The 17002-nt window shown below is 49.0% G+C and overlaps 1 protein-coding gene across 2 annotated transcripts in view; it reads right to left on the bottom strand.

Moving 5' to 3' along the window:
* Rbpms (RNA binding protein, mRNA processing factor) overlaps positions 1-17002 on the bottom strand; it is a 140923-nt gene that overhangs the window by 8392 nt on the left and 115529 nt on the right. Inside the window, exons 6-7 of one of the 2 annotated variants that reach the window (XM_032919231.1) lie at positions 2939-3072; positions 131-374 (exon numbers count right to left, since the gene is read on the bottom strand). In XM_032919231.1, the coding sequence (XP_032775122.1) occupies positions 243-374; positions 2939-3072 (266 nt within the window). In that variant the 3' untranslated portion in view covers positions 131-242. Of the gene's footprint in view, positions 1-130; positions 375-2938; positions 3073-17002 lie in introns of those variants that run through there. The other variant, XM_032919232.1, reaches the window with a different exon arrangement.

The following is a 17002-nucleotide window of genomic DNA, read 5'->3' as shown; positions in this document are numbered from 1 at the left end:
TCTTTCAGAGTGTGCTCCCATGGAACGTACAGCTTAGTTGCTAGGGGCCTGGTCCTCAAAAATCTCAGTCAGAGATCAAATACCTCGGCTCCAAAATTGTAGCCCCGTGAAGACAGAAAAAACACTGTAGTCTACTTGAGACCATTTTTTTTTTGCTCTGATTAAAATTTTTATTGAAATCTCTCAAATATCATCAAGAAATAGTTTTTGCAAAAGGGGGCGGGGGAGGCTTGCTAATAAATTCAACATGGGAGCTCCCTCTGTTGGTCTGCAGTGGGTTGATACGTGACAAACACATTCCCAGAGACAAATCTAATTTGCTGAAGAAGTGGACAAAAGACAGGTGTGTTGGGCTTTGCCTCTGGAGAGAAACACTAGAAGAAAAAAAAAAAAATCCATGTCTCAAAATAGAGCACAACATTGCAAAAAAAAAGAAAAAAAAAGGTAAAACTAGAAGACTCTCAAAAAACTTTTAAGTTTCCAGAATGAAACCTAGTCTAGTAAAACAACAATCTAGTAAAAAAAACAAAACAAAACAAAACAATCACCTAGTAAGGGGCCGCCCACTCTGCTCTCTCTGGTTAGCATTCTTGGAAGTCATCTCTGCCTCCAAGTCTCTTCTGACAGATTTCCCATCTACTTAGAGGGAAAAGTTCCAAGGAGGCCTCTCCAAAATTCCATTAAGAGGAAGTCTCTGGTGAACCAGCACCTTGCTGTGTTAGTCAGCAAGGAGGACAGGTGACACTTGCTCTAGTCACCATGGAAGCACTGTGTTGGGGGCAACTTTCCATCTTCTCAGACCTGTTTCCTCTTTATACAGTGGGTTGGACCAGCTGCCTTATAAAGGTTCCCTCTGAGTCCCACATGGACCAATACATTCGATAAGAATGTTCTATTAAGTGACTCCAGAGAAGAGTGGGATTCCAAGACTCAGACCTCACGGCCAGCAGGTCAGAGTCCCACACCGTCTAGGATTCCAGGCTGGGTAAAGTCTCAGGAGACAGCGCATGGCTCAAGAGCCATCTAATCTTGCACCGTCCCTCCGTCCTTCCTTCCTCAGTGGCGTAGGCTTCCTAACTCTCCTATGTTAGAACCTTCACCCTCCGTGTCCCTCCTGATCCCGTCTGTGTCACATCATGACCAGAGCCAGCGTTCGTCGTTCTTTCTGGACACCGCCAGGTAGGTCCTGATCCTCCGGGACGGTCACGACTACCCAAAGCCACGGATTCTGTAGACCACGTGCAACTGTGCACGGTTCTATGGCATGTCCTAATGACCTCAACTGCCGTTTGCTCTGTTCTGAGAGGGGGCACAGCACCCGCGCATGAGGTATGGGGCACACAGAAAAGGGGCTTCGAGTCACTCTTTGCGGTCAACAAAGAAGAAAAATATAAAGGACTCAGTGATAGACAGCCGAGACCTAGCTAGCCCCCCACCTGCCTGCTACCTGTCAGCTATGAGGGTTACTGAACACTGATGCAGGGATACTGGGAGGAGTACAGAAAAGCACGAGGCACGTCTGGTCCTTGACTTCACTTTGTTTCCTAGGGCCATGGCCATCCCCAGCCATTCACTGCCACCTTGGCACGGTTTCCTCACTCCCCACACTGCTTTACACAGTCCCTGGTACAGGGTATCTTGGCTTGTGGCACAGCACTGAGGGCTTCCTGCCTGCTTGGAGCTGAGGGGCCCTGGGAGACCATCTCACAAGGCCAGTTGCCAACGCAGGCAAGAAAAGCACTGATGTGTCAGATTTAGAGTCAAAGGGTGCTCAGCCCTAAGGACTCCTGACGGGGTGGCATGGGGACGCTCACTGGGACCTTAATCAGGACTGTTCTGTGTTATAGGTTTTATCAAGAATGGGAAGGAAACACCAAGCAAAAATAAACACGCACCCCATCTGACCAGCCCAACAACTCAAAAAGGTTTACTGTGTTTGTTTAGCGTGCTTGTATGCACGCACCTCACACGTGCGTGTGCAAGGCAGAGGACAACCAGAAGTCAGTTCTCTCTTCCACCGTGTGAGTCCTGAGGATTGAACGCAAGTCGTCAGGCTTGGCAGCAAGCACCTTTGCCCTGATGAGCCATCTCGCCCGCCCGGAGCCAGCAAGTTTTAAAAGGCCAGGCCGAGAGGCATATTAGTGAGAAATATGGAATAGTGTTTTGCTCGTTAACGACCAGCACTTTCCATGGCCCAATGAAATGAGGGGCGACTTCCAAGGGTGAAGCTCAGCTCTGATTACTATCCTCACACGAGATGGATCTGGGAGAGCCATGGCCTCTGGGAGAGAGGAGGTGTCAGCATGCCTTGGACTGTTCTTAACGAAGCAAAAGGACGCAGCAGACGTCTACCCTTGCCTTGTACCTGTCCTACACACAGCAATAAACAAGCTTTTACCTTTCCTGAAACTTACATAGAAAGACCAAGCTTCCTCATGGAAGCTTCCCTTTGGTTCCTCAGCTTCCTGAGGACAAGAGAGCAAGCCTCTTAATTCATATACGCCAAGCACACATTAAAACCCGTGCCTCAAGTTCAGGCCTCGCTTCCATACCGGATGCACGCACGCACGCACGCACGCACGCAATCACGCAATCACACACGCCCTTATGTCCCTGTGGTGCCCTTTTGGTAGCTGGGAGCCAAGGAGGGAAGCCGGCTTGGTCTTCGCGTGTGACATGAGGGTGAGATCATTAGGGAAGAGAGGTGTCTTTGGGGGGGGGGGGCAGACATCAGGCAGTGGGTGGGATCATGGCTGTCAGATGGTCCTTGGAGGTCCTGGAGGGGGGTCAGCTTGTGGTAGGGGGAAATCATTCACTTCCTGGAGGTGGATCTGTTAGCTGGGTAAGTGTTAGTCACATGGTGTGCTCTGGGGGACCAGGTCTGAAAGGGCTGGTGGTGGTGGAGTGAGTGGAGTGGTGGCCGATGGGCATAAATTACCTGGGCATGCAGTGAAGCGGGATAGGTGAAAGCGGCAGGAGGAGGAAGAGCAGGCGCTAACTCCGCTGGGTACAGAGGGTACGGGGCCCACACTTCAGGGCTACTGGGGTAAAGTGCAGGTACTGTGAGCTCATCTGCAAGAGAAGAATAAGGAAGAGTTAGTGGTTACCACACGGCTGCGTTCACATCAGAAAACAAACACCCAGCAACCCTGAGCCCGGATCAATGTCAGGTCAGAGGTCAGAGGTCAAATACCCTCCCCTCCTCCTCGTTCTCTTCCTCTTCTTCCTCCTCACAACCTGCTGCTTTGCTCCTCCAAGCTCTAAGCAAAGAACTTTAAGTACGGAACAAACTAAGTCTAGCATCTGCTGCCTGCCCAGCGAGGTCGGTCATGGGCCTGGGCTCCGCCCTCCATGCTGTGATGTCTCTCCGGCCCGCCCATGGCTGGGGACCCAAGAACAGTGGGAACTTCCTGCTGAAACAGAGCGTGGTCCCCTGAGGGATGGAAGGAAGACAGAGTGTGTCTGGAGGAGACATCCCACGAGAACCTTCTGCGTGCCTCTCAGGGAACAATGGGTTACTGGCAGGACCATTATCAGCACTGTTACAGACAAATAAACCATGATAAAGCACTTTCCATTTTGTCCTCAAAGGACAGGGCCAAATACAGGGACCACAGGACACTTCGATTGTTACAAACTCAGAGAAATGGAAGTGCCCTGAATGTCCCCAGTGAATCTGCCAAAGGACGCAGTGAGGTTTCGAGGCTGCTCATTCTGGCTATTTTATTTGGTCTAAAAGTTCCTTGTGTAGCTCGGATTCTGTTCAGGTCAGCCTGCAGCTGCCAGAGGGGAGGCCCACTGCCCAGCTGTCCCATGCATCCGGAAGCAGGCGGCTCAAAGCAGACGCAAGTGCACTGGTGAGCTGGGCCCAGCAGAACCACTACCGCTCACAGGACTCTGAGGCGGCAATCTCGACATTTGCTTTTCTCGCCTGTCAACATCTGAAACCATGCAGGCTGAGGATGCTTCCCAAGACAGCCGGGGGAGGCAGGAAAGGGTGACTGTAAAAAGCCATTAGTAACGGCATACCGGGCGGCCCAGAGATACAGGGGATGTGTGACCAGAGGGCAAGAGTCACTTCCCTTCTTGTTTCCAAGCGACCGGCCTCCCTCTATCCTCCCCTGCCCCAGAAACGCTGGGCTTCTGCCTGGACCTTCAATATAAGGGAAGGGCACAGGGGACAGCAAACTGCTCTGCTGGGTGTGTCGTGGGTATAGATCCACAGAGCAGCCAGGAAATGGAGTAAGTGTACACGAGACAGGCACAGGATCCTGCACGGACAGAACTCCTCCTGTGACAGCCGGGGGAGTGGGTAACCCTCATTCAGAGGCAATGCTCATCTCCAGTCACACAAGATCCCCTTCCTTCCCTCCCCATACCTCTCCTTGTGGCTAGACAGATAAAACACGGGTGGAAACCGACGGAGACTCCAGGTGGCGGAGAGCAATGCTAATTGCTAAGTGTGAAACTAATTATTACCACTTAACCAGGAAAATAATAGATCCACTAATGACTTAAAAAATAAATTACCAAGTCTACGTATCTACTTCAAGTCCTGGGGTGTGTGGCGCAGCTGAAGGCTCAGGGAATCCCTGAGAGGGTGGAGAGAAAGCCCTGCAGACCCTGCATTTCCTGCCGGGAAGGACATGTGCTTTTCATCAGAGTTGCTCCTGTGGGAGCCTGGCTAGTGGGAACCAAGGCCTCAAACAACCAACCACGCTCAGAAATGGCGAGCTATTATTGTTGTTATTGTTATTTTAGCTACCGAACTATTTTAAGACATTCTGCGTCTTTTATAAAAGTCAAGAGTGTCTCATGCCCCGGTGCACTCCTTGCTAGCTCTTGCTTATTGGGTCAGAGGTGACAGCAGGAGACCTTAGAGCTGACTGTCAACTGGTAGACACCAGCAGAGGGGAGTGACTGTGACCAGTCTGTGATCCCCAAGTCACACCAGTAACAGGAGGTGACTGACTCCAGGGGTAAGTTCCTACAGTGAGCTCAGCCTGATGATGCAGAAGAAGAAGAAAAATCCCAGACCCCCGTCTGACAGCACACTGCGCCCTTCTTAGACCGCCCAGGAATACTTTCAGCAGATATTTTGCAAACGAGAATTTTTTTTCTTTTCTTTTTTTCGGAGCTGGGGACCGAACCCAGGGCCTTGCGCTTGCTAGGCAAGCGCTCTACCACTGAGCTAAATCCCCAACCCGCAAACAAGAGAATTTTAGTAGCTCCATAAACGCTCTGAAAGAGAAATCCGGCCTCATCCCATTATAAGGGGTGAAATTATTCGCTGGTTACTTTTTGTCGTGACCATACAGTGGGAGATGTGGAGCCGGGAGGTGGTCGACGTTTCTGCAGATGGCTGACTTATCATTCAGTCACAGTACAGAGCAGACTAAGCAGGAGGAGGGCCCCGAGGATGTGGTGGAATCAGACTTCGGTCTTGACCTGACGGATGTGATGGAAGATTTCCAGGCCTTTCTACACTTTCATGATGACTTCTATGTGTGGTAGAACAACTCACATGAGAACAGTTGTTTGGATGGGGCTCAGCCTGGGATGGATTGAACATCCCCTAAATGCAGGTGCTGAGCTGGCCACAGCACGGTGTGGTTAGGGTGAGCCTCCTGGCACATCTAAGCAGTCCTCTCTCCCAGCGGGCATGAGTAGGGATTTATGGCTCCCTGAATGTCCAGAGACTGCTGCCTGCTCCTTGGGTTGCAACCTACCCCTGGAAGCAGTCCTCACAGGCTCCAAAAACATCCCCTTCTATGAAACTGGCTTTCTGCTCGCTAATACGATCTGGAGAAAAGGGCAGGGTTTACAGAGGGAAGCCTGCCCTGGGGACAGCGCTTAAATGAAAGGGCAGTTGGCAGAGCCTCGAGTAGAGCAAGGACACCTTCCCTAACCATCGGTCTAATGTCCAAGCCAGCAGAATGGGGAAGAGAAGGGAAGCCCACGGTCCAGGGAATGAAACACAGTCCAGATGGAGTCAAACCCTTCTTGAGCACCCACAGTAGGCAGATGTGGGGAGCAGGGCCTTTACATCTGGATTTGGTCCAAACTTCCCAAGAGGCTGGGCAAATCCTTTCCCATCGCACAGATTGCCCTACAGCCCCATATACTTTCTCCTTTTGCAACTCTGGGTTGTAAAGGGCAAAATATGGCTAAATGAGTCTTAAAGATACAAACAAACCCCAGACCTAAGAATACGTGATCTAAAAAAGCTCGTCATGTTCTGAGGAACAAGGACTGTACAGGCTCCCACTCTCCAACCTCTCTAGAGAGGGAAAGCGCAGATGGAGGTTTATGTAAGAGCCCTGAGGTGTGGAAACAGGCAGAGGCCAAGCTTCTGGTCCAAAGGGAAACTTTAAGGGAACTGGAGTCAAAGAACTTCTGCTCCGTATTTTTTTTTTTTTTTTTTTGCCTCCTAGAAGGTTCTATTTGGTGATGCTGCACAACAATACGCTCAACTGAATGACGCACTGAGAGCAAACACACCACACATGAAGCACCTGCCTGCCTCCATCCAGACTCTAGGAAGGACGCCCCTACACTGGTTGCCCAGACAGCAGGCACACTGGATTGTCACCAGGGGCCTTGATTCAACCTTGTCATGAAGTCTGACGTCAGCCACTTACAGTGCATTATAGAGGAGGGTCTCTTGCTTGCCACCCTAAAATACATACTCTGCTCTCATCATAATTCCCTTTCTCAGTCCCTGTGCAGCCCCCTTCACTCCTGGGGTGGTCTAAAAAGAAAAATCCCTGGATTTCTTGTTTTCCCTGTGGTCTAGGCTCTGACTGTATCCCTACCCCAGCAAATCTCAGGGCCCCTGCTGGGTAAGCTCTTACTCTAGTGTGTATAAGCCTGACAGGACTAGCAGAGAGCCAAGTGCCTGCAGTTCACAAATGAAGATACACACCTTATCCTGCCTCCAGAGTGGAAATAAATCACGGTCGCTTCTCTGATAGGAAAGAAACATGTAGAAGTGCACCAAGGCCTAAAATCTCCAAGGTAATTTACAGGAGCCGCGGTCTCTTTCTCACTCAGAGTTCTGTTCACACACTCTCCACCCCTGCCCCTGCTCCCCTGCTCCTGCACAGGTAACGAGCTATTACAGATGGGGCTGGGGGACCCCAGAGGCAGGGTGGAGGTGGTCTTCAGCTCTAGCTTTTAGAACACCCAATTTATAATAAACTGAAGGACAGAGAATTAGAAACCAGAAAGCTTCTTTAACTTAAAAAAAATTATTTATTTATTTTTGCTTTTTGAGACGGTTTTTCTGTGCAGCTCTGGCTGCCCTGGATCAAACTCTGTAGACCAAGCTGTCCTGGAACTCAAGAGATCCTCCTGCCAATGACTCCTGCGTGCTGGGTTCCCGACTTCAGAAAGCTTTTTTAGAAGATGAAATTTAAGCCAGGAAAATCAGTGGCCATAACATAGAAGGCCTAAACATTTCTGTTGTTGTTGTTGCTCATGCCCCTCTCCCCCCAAAAAAACCAGGATTTCTCTGTGTAGACCAGGCTCTCCTCAAACTCCATCTGCACCTCCCTCCCTAGTGTTGGAATTAAAGGCACGGACCAGCATTGACCAGCTAAGAGAAACATTTTTAGCTGAGAAGAGGAAAAAGAAACCCTTCTATTGGCAGGGACCCCTCACCTTGCCTACATACCCCAGGCAAGTGGCTTAAGTACCCCTAAAGTCATGCTGCTGGTGACCCCTCTTCTACGGTCTGACTCACCAGGATACGTTTCGTATTAGTGAGACAAAGTGTGCATTGGGAGGAAGGAAACCTCTGAAAGTTCTCGCTGAGAACCAGGAGTTCCAGCACAATTAGCAACGCTCATGTGAGAGCTACTTGACAGAGGAGATGCTCTCTTCTGCACAGATTATTTTCAAGTAGGCACAATAATCAGCAAGGAGCCACACGCTTAGGGGCTGAGCCTATGTGATCGAAGAATGGCCGGATCTCTTCTCCGGGTATTTTCTGGAAACCTTTACAGACAAACTTTTTCACTGTAAAAGTTACCTTAATTTCTCACACAACCCTTGTGAGCTTAATCCCATCCAATGCTGACCTAAAAGGCTACTGAAAGTGAGAAAGGGGGTTGCACATCCTGTCTGTCTGCCTCGGGGAGAGAATCTCCTTTGGGGTTGCAGAGACACAAATCAGCACAGTAAATGTCTGGGTTCAGCAAACTGCACGAAATCCTGGGCACACGAGGAGAAGCCAGGGCTAGCAACAGGTCCAGACACCAGAGACCTTGGCCATTTCTTTCGTTCCAGTTACTAGTTATAATGACCCATTAAAACCATTTTGCTTTCTAACCCACTATACTAAACTCCCCAAGCCTAACCCATTAAAAAGATCCATTCACTGTCATGTATCAACCAGTTCCTCTTCCTACTTTCAGTACATACATACATGTATATGTGCGTGCACTGGACATTCGCGGGTTGTACACACGCACGGGCAAGGGCCAGAGGGGGATGTCTACTGTCGTCCTGCTCTATCATTCCTGGAGCAATCCTCCTGTCTCTACCCCACATGAAGCTGGGGTCACAGGCCCATGTGCTTCCTGAGTAGGTGCTGGGATGAACCTGGGAGGTCCTCATGCTTGCACAGCAAACACTCATCACACATCCATCTCTTCTGCCCCACCATGCATTCCTCTCTCCATTTCACAATAAAAGCCTCCTCACATCTCGTGTCCAAACAGCTGTCAATTCCTAGTGATAAAATAAAACAATGGAAACGACTTAAGGCCAGTGGCGGTAATAAGAATACTAGGTAGTTAAGTTGACCAGTTGGCTGTCCTATGTCCCGAGCAATGTGTCAGAGGCATGAGCACTAGCTCCTTGCCATTCTGGAGAAACAGGGAGGCAGAGCCCACTGTCTAGCCCAGTCGCTCTAGGCACAGATGATGTGGGAAGAAAGCACAGTTCACTGTGGGTGGTGTCACACCAGGGCCAGTTGTTTAAGAAAGCAGGCTAAGCAAGCCACCAAGAGCAAGCTAATAAGCAGTACCCGTCGATGGTGTCTGCTTTAGTTCCTGCCTCCAGCCACCCCACCCCCACCCCCGACTGCCCTTCATTATGAACTGTGATGGGGTCAGGTAAACCGAGTAAGCGGCTTTCTTCCCAGGCTGCTTTGAGTTGTAGGGTTTTATCGCAACAACAGTAGTAAACTCCCTGTTTGCATATGTGAAGTGCATGTGGTCCGTTGTTGTGTAATTCTGAGAAAACAAATGATGTGTGAAGAGGTCCCTATCATACCTTATACAACCCAAGAAATGTGACTACCTTTATAGACACCACAAAAAACCAGTACCTAGCTTGTGAATTTTGTATTCTTAATGAGAATTAGGAACTTTTCACCACTAGAAAGCAGGGAGCCCAAAGGCTAAGAAAAGAAGGAGCTGCAGCCATTAAGATCCTATGAGTAAGAGTAAAAACATCATAGATAAAAACTTGAAAGGTTGTAATGTTTTCCCAGATTCTTACAGGAATTGAAATCAACACCGTAATTAGGACCCAGCAAGATGGCTTGGTACATAAAGTGCTTGTCATGCATGTTTGAATCCTTAGAACTCAAAAAAAAGCCAAATTCCATAGCAAGCACCTGAAACCCCAGGGATAATTTCCAGAGACAGAGAAGCTCCCAAGGAGCCTGACTGCCAACTGGCCTGGACCACAGCAGGGCAACCGTGCTTCAATAATAATGTGGACGGTGGGAACCGGCTGCTTCAAAGTGTCCTCTGAGCTCCATGGGTGTGCACTCACACACTCTACATGCTTGTACACACACACACACACACACACACACACACACACACACACACACACAGCAGTGAAAGCTATCATCTCAAGACTTGGAAGGTAGAGGCGGTTGGATCAGCCTGTCTGTAGAAGACCCTGCCTCCCCAAAATAACCTCAGAACCACCAGATTGTTCAATGGAACACAGTAGCAATTTTGAGACCGAGCTAACTCTGGGCTCCTAACAATAAGAGTCCTTACCCCACCCTTACCAGGATATCCGCCTCCTTCCCACCCTCCTGGATGCAGGACACTGAGACGTATATCTGAGTGCAAACAGAGGCCAAATCAAGAGAATGGCATTTGGAATCAATGTGTTGTCAATGTCAAAGGGTCCCAGGCCCACACAAGAACATGCACTCCTACCCCTTCCTGCCCAGGCCTCGATTAGAAGACAGACTTGGGGGATGGGAGGAACTTAAAGTCCGAGGCAATCACAGTGTCTCAGCTCCACCTCGGCTCTCCAGAAGGCCCCTCCCCCTGCCAGCACTGTTTAACATTACTGGAAACACAGAGGTAAAGGGTTTAAAAGTATTTAAATCTTTATCACCTACGTTCAACAACGTTATTTCTAGGGATTCACTCTACATTAACACAAACTACAGAAAAAATATCTGAGAAGCTACAGAAGCTTTCCAGTGTCAAAACCCACAGAAATGGTTACTAGGGATAACTGTCCTGGCTGTCCTGGAACACAGAGGCCGCCTTAAGTGCTGGGATTAAAGGCATGTGCCACCATACCTGGCTCAAACCCTATCATTTAATCACTTTCTGTCTTAATGATTCGCCTGTCTATGCTTAATTAAAAGCCACGAAAATGCTGATCGATTTTAAAGAAAGACCTGATTAGGTATGATTAATGATTGAAATTCTACTTTAAAATTTTGTTAAGGGAGCCGAGAAATCTGAGCAAACCAACTTTATACACTGCACACGATGACCTCATATCCAATACTCACGTCCATTTGGGGAGGCTTTAGTGACTTGTGATAAGGGATGACACAGCTCACGTTGGGGCTGCAATGGAGCAGAGGAGGCATTCTAGACAGACTGTAACCCCTCCTTTACACTGCCAGGCTATTCAATGGACCCCTTAAGTGTCCTCAGGCATCTCCAACTGGAGGAAGAGGAAGGCCAGATAAGCTCAAGATATAATAATCAGGAAGACCTAGCCTGACAGCTCTGCCCCTACAAGATAAATAATTAGCATATGCCCCGCCCTAGAAGGTAAATCAGCATATGCATATGCCCCGCCACGCTAGTGTCACCATTCCTAGAGAACCGTTAACACTGCTATGCACAGGCAGCAGTCGCTCTTTCCTTGTGTTTTCTTTTCCCAATTGGTTTCCAAATTTAAGATACGAGGAAATCATGCCATGAGTTTGTGACTCTCATGCTTGGTAACAGAAACAAAACCAAGCTGTCTGCTTCTTCAGTGGACGGTTGGCTTTAAGGGTGCTTGGGCAACCATGAAGACCAGGGACTGGACTAGACTAGCAGAGAGAGAGAGAGAGAGAGAGAGAGAGAGAGAGAGAGAGAGAGAGAGAGAGAGAGAGAGAGAGCGCCTTGAAAGCACGATGAGCTCTCCAGACCCTGCCTCAAAAGAGAAAGAATGATAGGGGACATGACACCTTCTACGTGAACATACACTCATACAAATATACCTTTTGAAAGAAAAGAGCCGGTAAGGGTGGCTGAGGCAGAAGGGGACCCTGAAAACCAAAAAGCAAGAGCCTGAGTTCGATCCCTAGTGCCTATGACTAAGCTCTCTCGGAACTCCCTGGTCTCTGACCAGGCATTCTAGTCTAACTGGTGAGCTCCAAGCCAGTGAGACACTTCCCTCAAAGGAGGTGGATGCCACTCCTGAGGATGTTGCCTGCACCCAGCAAACATGCACATCTGATAAAGAGATTTGCTTTTAGATCCTGACTCATACCGAGGCTCCTTACCTAACGGGTACTAACTTTCTGGGCTGGAGAGAAGGCCCAACAGTTACAGGCTGACACGGGATAACCATGCGATTGGGCTTGGACCACAGAGCAAACAAACATCAGCCTGCGACATCCTGTGTCAAAATAACAACCAAAAAGCCCAGACAACACCCCCCTCGCAGTTTGTGGAGGGCTTCTGGTTTTGAGAGATGAACAAGGCCGCAAGAACTAGACGATCTCCAGGTAAGAGTCAAATAAAGGGAGTCAGTGTGAATAAATGAAGCCCACAGAACTAAACACACGGCAATTTCTTCAGGGTCACCCTCAGATTTTGGTCAACCTCTTCAATACCTACTGTGAACCAAAAGGCAGGTAGAGAATCTTGATTTTACTTTTCCAGTCCGATTGCTGATTCCTGCTAAAACCACTGGTACCCCGGGCACCCTGGCACAGTATCAGAGTAACATTCTTGGAAATCAAAAGAAACCAGGGCCAAGTAATGTCACGGCAGCAGTCTACTAGGGGACAGGTCACCAGACAGGAGCTGGGGCATTGGTGACTCGAATGGGCGCAGATGCGACAAACGCTAGTGACGTCCTTGTATAATGAACCTCACACGAGGCTTCTCGAGTGTTACCCATCTCAAGCCGTGCACCAAGTGTGTGAGGTGATCTCCGCGTCCCAGAGGCCGGACAGCAAGGGTACAGGTGAGACCAGCCAGGTGAGTAAGAGGAGAACTGAACCAAAGCAAAGACAGGGGAGGACTTGGAAAGAACCAGGGCTTGGTGGGAATAAGATGAGAAGAAGGGAGGAAGGAAGAAAACACCATGACATGGAACTGTTCAAGAAAGGGGGTGGGGGTGGGGTAGGGTAAGCCAGGTTACAAAGCACGAAGACTCTGAGATGCGCACATTAGAGACACACTAGCTGGCACAATCTGGAGCTGTGATCAAGGTGGCCCACGCTGAAGGAAATCCATTTGTCCTTCTTCAAAGATTTACTTTCGTTTTTATTTATGTGTGTGTGCCTGCCTCAGCTAGGTGCCTAGAAGCAATGTGAGTTGTCCTTAATGTCTAGGAGCGGTGTTCACACCCTGTATTATACCACGGTTTACAGTCTCCAGTTTAAAATTCACAGGGCTCTTTAAGAGCGGAAGGCTTCCTTTAAGAGGCTCCGTGCCCTCCAGCTGTGCCCAGGGACTCTGACTTGCTCCAAGTTCTGGTTCATTAAACAGCCACTCAAGTCCTCTGGAGCGTCTGACTCCGATTCCTTGAGCATCCGTCCAAAGTCCCATGCTGCATTCCCAAAGCAGCCCGAGGTATCCCATCACCCAGTCCTGACTGGCTAGGATGGCTGGTATCCCTTTCTACAGAAATTTCACGAGTTTAAGAGTCATAGCAAACACTTGGATTTCAATAATGCAGACTCTGTCACATGGTCGACTTTTCAGTGAGATAGACAGCTATGGTTTTGCAAATGCTGGCCTAAGACAGCCCCTTCCCAGCCTCTCATTCCTGGGGACTGCACTCATTCCAGGCAGTAAAGGACAAGCAGAGTTCATTTACTAAAAACAGGGCACCCTAACCTGGCTAAAGGCGGCTGAATATCAAAAGGAAACTGGAGGAACTAAACCAAGGTTCTGAGCTTCTGTCCCAGGATGGCCAAGGAGCCGGTGATGCAGCTTCCTCTCACTCTGACTCCAGGCGACAGCAGGGGGTGTGTGTGTGTGTGTGTGTGTGTGTGTGTGTGTGTGTGTGTGTGTGTGTGTGTGTGTGTGTGTGTGTGTGGCAGGCAGGATGCTCTTCAGGCGGGTAAGGTACACTGGATCATGTGGGGAGTCTTCCGAGGTGGCTTAGCCAGCTTGCTGTAAGGAAGATTTATGCTCCCCTCTCTCTGGCCAGAATGCATCAAAGAAGGAAGTGGAAGGTGCTAGAATCTAACTGAGGCGAAGGCTCTTCCCCCTACTATCAAGGAGGCCCTGGAATTGCCAGCAAAATAAAACATAAACACATTTAATTAAGAAGGCGGAGGAAGAAAAAGAAGGAAGAGAGGAGGAAGGAAAAAGAAAAGAGGAGGAAGAAAAAGGAGGGGAAAAGGAGGAGTAAGAAAAAGGAAAAAAGGAGGAGGAGATGGAGGAGGAGGAGGCAGCAGCAGGCACACAGGGGTCCGTGTCACTAATGAAGCGGGATGACAAGTCCAACACGGAGTGACAGGAGTGTGTGTGCACTGCTGGGAGTGCTCCATGCAGATCACCTGCCGTTCTGTGCACGTCCTTCAGACCTATAAACACAGCTGTCTTATGTTTAACTGTTTAACACAGCTCTAATACCCCGTTTAATAATTATACAAGCAGTCCATAGTTGTGCATTAATGAGTCTTCATCCCCGTCTTTTCAAAACTCTTACAACCATCTTTGTAATGTGTCCATCAAGGGTCTCAGCAGACCGTTTCCTGTACCACAGAGGAGGGAGACACGAAGAACGATTGGAGGGCAGCCCCAGATTGTATTGATCATCTCAATAAACACACCCACAAATACGTATACACCCAAGGAAGCCAGACACAGAAGGTCAACATTATAATCCCACGGATACTAAGCAGCTTGACTGGATAGAGTCATAGACAGGAAGGTAGGGATGCTAACAGTTGGGATCTGAGGTAATGAGAAGTGTGAAATCAGAGGTAACCGCTGTAAAGCCTTGGACAAGTAACGGATGTCACCGAATGATTACACTAATCTTTTAAAGTGTATGTGACAGCACATGCACACGAAATGACGTCAGACAATTTGTGAAGCAGGCTGTGGGGAAGGTTGACCAAGGTTATCAGCGAGCTTCATGAGTCTGTGGATGAACAGCAGCTACAGTACCGAGCTCACACCACACACGGTGGTCAGGCTTAGGTGGTTTGCACATGTGTGGAAGAGCTGCAGGCCGGCGGGTGCACGACTGGTTGGAAGAGAGCAAATGTCTACACTAACGAGGCTGGCAGAAGGGGCTGGGCGCTCTCTCAGGGTGCAGCAGGGTCGTGCCCAGAGTCAGACTCACGGTGAGGATATCCCACACAGGTTCTTTTGCTGGCTTCCTCCCACCTGCTGCAAATACAGAGCGAATGGGGCTCTACGACCTGTCAGGGAGCTCCATAGGGTTCTGAATGAGCAGTGGCTATGGATAACAGGACCTCACCAGGTCCACACTATTTTACTAAAACTGTGTCTTCTTAAAATCTCAGTGACCCCCAGAGTACTCAGACTCCAGCTTGCTGCCTGGGATCTACAGTAACTTATTCCAGGTTTTTGTTGGGAACTTATTTTTTCTTCAAGCACAATCATTTCCCATGGGTCAAAGTATCCTATAAATAAACAGAGGGGACGCAAGGATGGGGCAAGTTCTGTGGGTGTGGAGAGAATGACCCACTTGAGCACTTGAGGATGTAGCGCCCAGCCCCTTCTGCATGGTAGCCTGCACTTCCGTGTTCCTATTAGAAGTGGAACACTGGACTCGCACAGACAGGCAAGTACCTTACCAACTGGGCTGCATCCTAGCCCACGCGATACACTTCAGTTATCATCTTCATCTTTTTCAAATTAAAAAAGGAAAGTGGGGGAGAAGCAATTTGTATTTGTGTGCAGGGGTGTATGTGGGTCACGGGTGTCACAGGCGCCACAGTACGTGTGGGGAGGTCAGAGTACAATCTGCAGGTTTCACCTTCCACTATATGGGTCCTGGTGATTGAATTAAGTCATCAAACTTAGTGACCACCGTTTCTATCTGATGGCCCATCTCCTTGGTCCCCCACTTCTTTACAATCCGCCACTATGATTTCTCTCATAAAATCATAGATCCTACAGCTGCCAATACCTTCTGAACTGCTCACTTTACCATCTTAAGGATTTTGTAGATTCCTCTCCACGCGCTCCACCAACTCACCTGTGCCTGAGTAAAATTAGAGATGACTCCTTGAACAGAGCCAGTCCTGACACCCAATTTCCCTTCTTTCCCTTGCCTGGAATGTAAGTCATCAGAGTCCTAAACTCACAACAGGTTTCCCCAAGGCATCATGGGAGCATTAAGCTTTCCAGGACTTCAAAGTCACTGAAGTTGAGACCGCATCCCGCACCCGTGCATTTGGGCAGTCTTCCCGGGTTCTGTGCTTCTGCCCCCTTCCTGACAGGCTCCACCTGCTTTCCCTAGGACGAGGCAATCCTTTTGCCCTCTGTAGTCAGCTCATCTACAAAGCTGCCCTGGTACGAGAAGTCACTCTTCCGGAACATTCTTCTCTCTCTGAAGAACCAGACCTCAGAAATCTAGATTCTTCAAGGAAGCCGTAAGAGGCCGGCTGAACACAAGTTCAGAGCACATGAATCTTGGTCAAATAGTAACAGAGATGTGGCTACAATTAATTAATTAATGACGAGTATTTATTACACAGCAACTATGTGTCAGACACTATACAGAGCCTACTTTTATCATAAAGGAACCTAGAGATAAGAGAGAAAAAAAGGACGGAAAAGCAAGGGCCTGGAAACATACCCATTTGTAATCCGGGCACTTGACGGGGAATAGCACGCACTACACAAGACCCCATCCCTCCTCCACCTGCACCTAGTCATGAAGGGAGTGAATGATGGCCAGGGAGTAACGAGTCTGAGAAAAGGTTCAGAAGCAAGGAGAACATGGCAGGCTCTTGACCTTTGAGTGCTTCTCTGGACGGCAGAGAGCATACTGGGTATGAAGATTAGTGGTGGTGCTAATCAGAGTGTGCGCGTCTTGAAGACTCTGTTTGGGGGCTACATATGCCGCTGTCTTCAGGGTTTTCAGACTGTGAGATGGCTCAGCTAAGAGAGCAGCTTGATATGACCCAATATCAATCCCTGGAACCCACATGGCAGGAGGAGAGAACAAATCCTCCTTCAAGTTGCCACTGACCCCCCAACTCATGCCATGGCGTGCACATACATGTGCACATATGCATGTGCACACACAAATCATGCCTGTTATCATGGCTATTAATCTGGGAACTAAACCACATAAAACATTTTTACATGATTCAACACATGGATGTTTATGTCTAAGTGATGAGGAATTCTTTTACACACCCATAGTTATTCAGAAAAGAGTCCAAGGGAGTTGGGCAGCATTGGCGCATGCTTTTAACCCCAGCACTTGGGAGGCAGAAGCAGGCAGATCTCTGTAAGTTTGAGGCCAGCCTGGCCTACAGAGCAAGTTCAGGACAGCCAAGGTTACCCAG

This window comes from Rattus rattus, chromosome 13 (assembly GCF_011064425.1).
Source record: "Rattus rattus isolate New Zealand chromosome 13, Rrattus_CSIRO_v1, whole genome shotgun sequence".
Taxonomy (NCBI): Eukaryota; Metazoa; Chordata; class Mammalia; order Rodentia; family Muridae; genus Rattus; species Rattus rattus.
The sequence above is the reverse complement of the archived record's forward strand: the minus strand, read 5'-3'. Positions and strand labels throughout refer to the sequence as shown.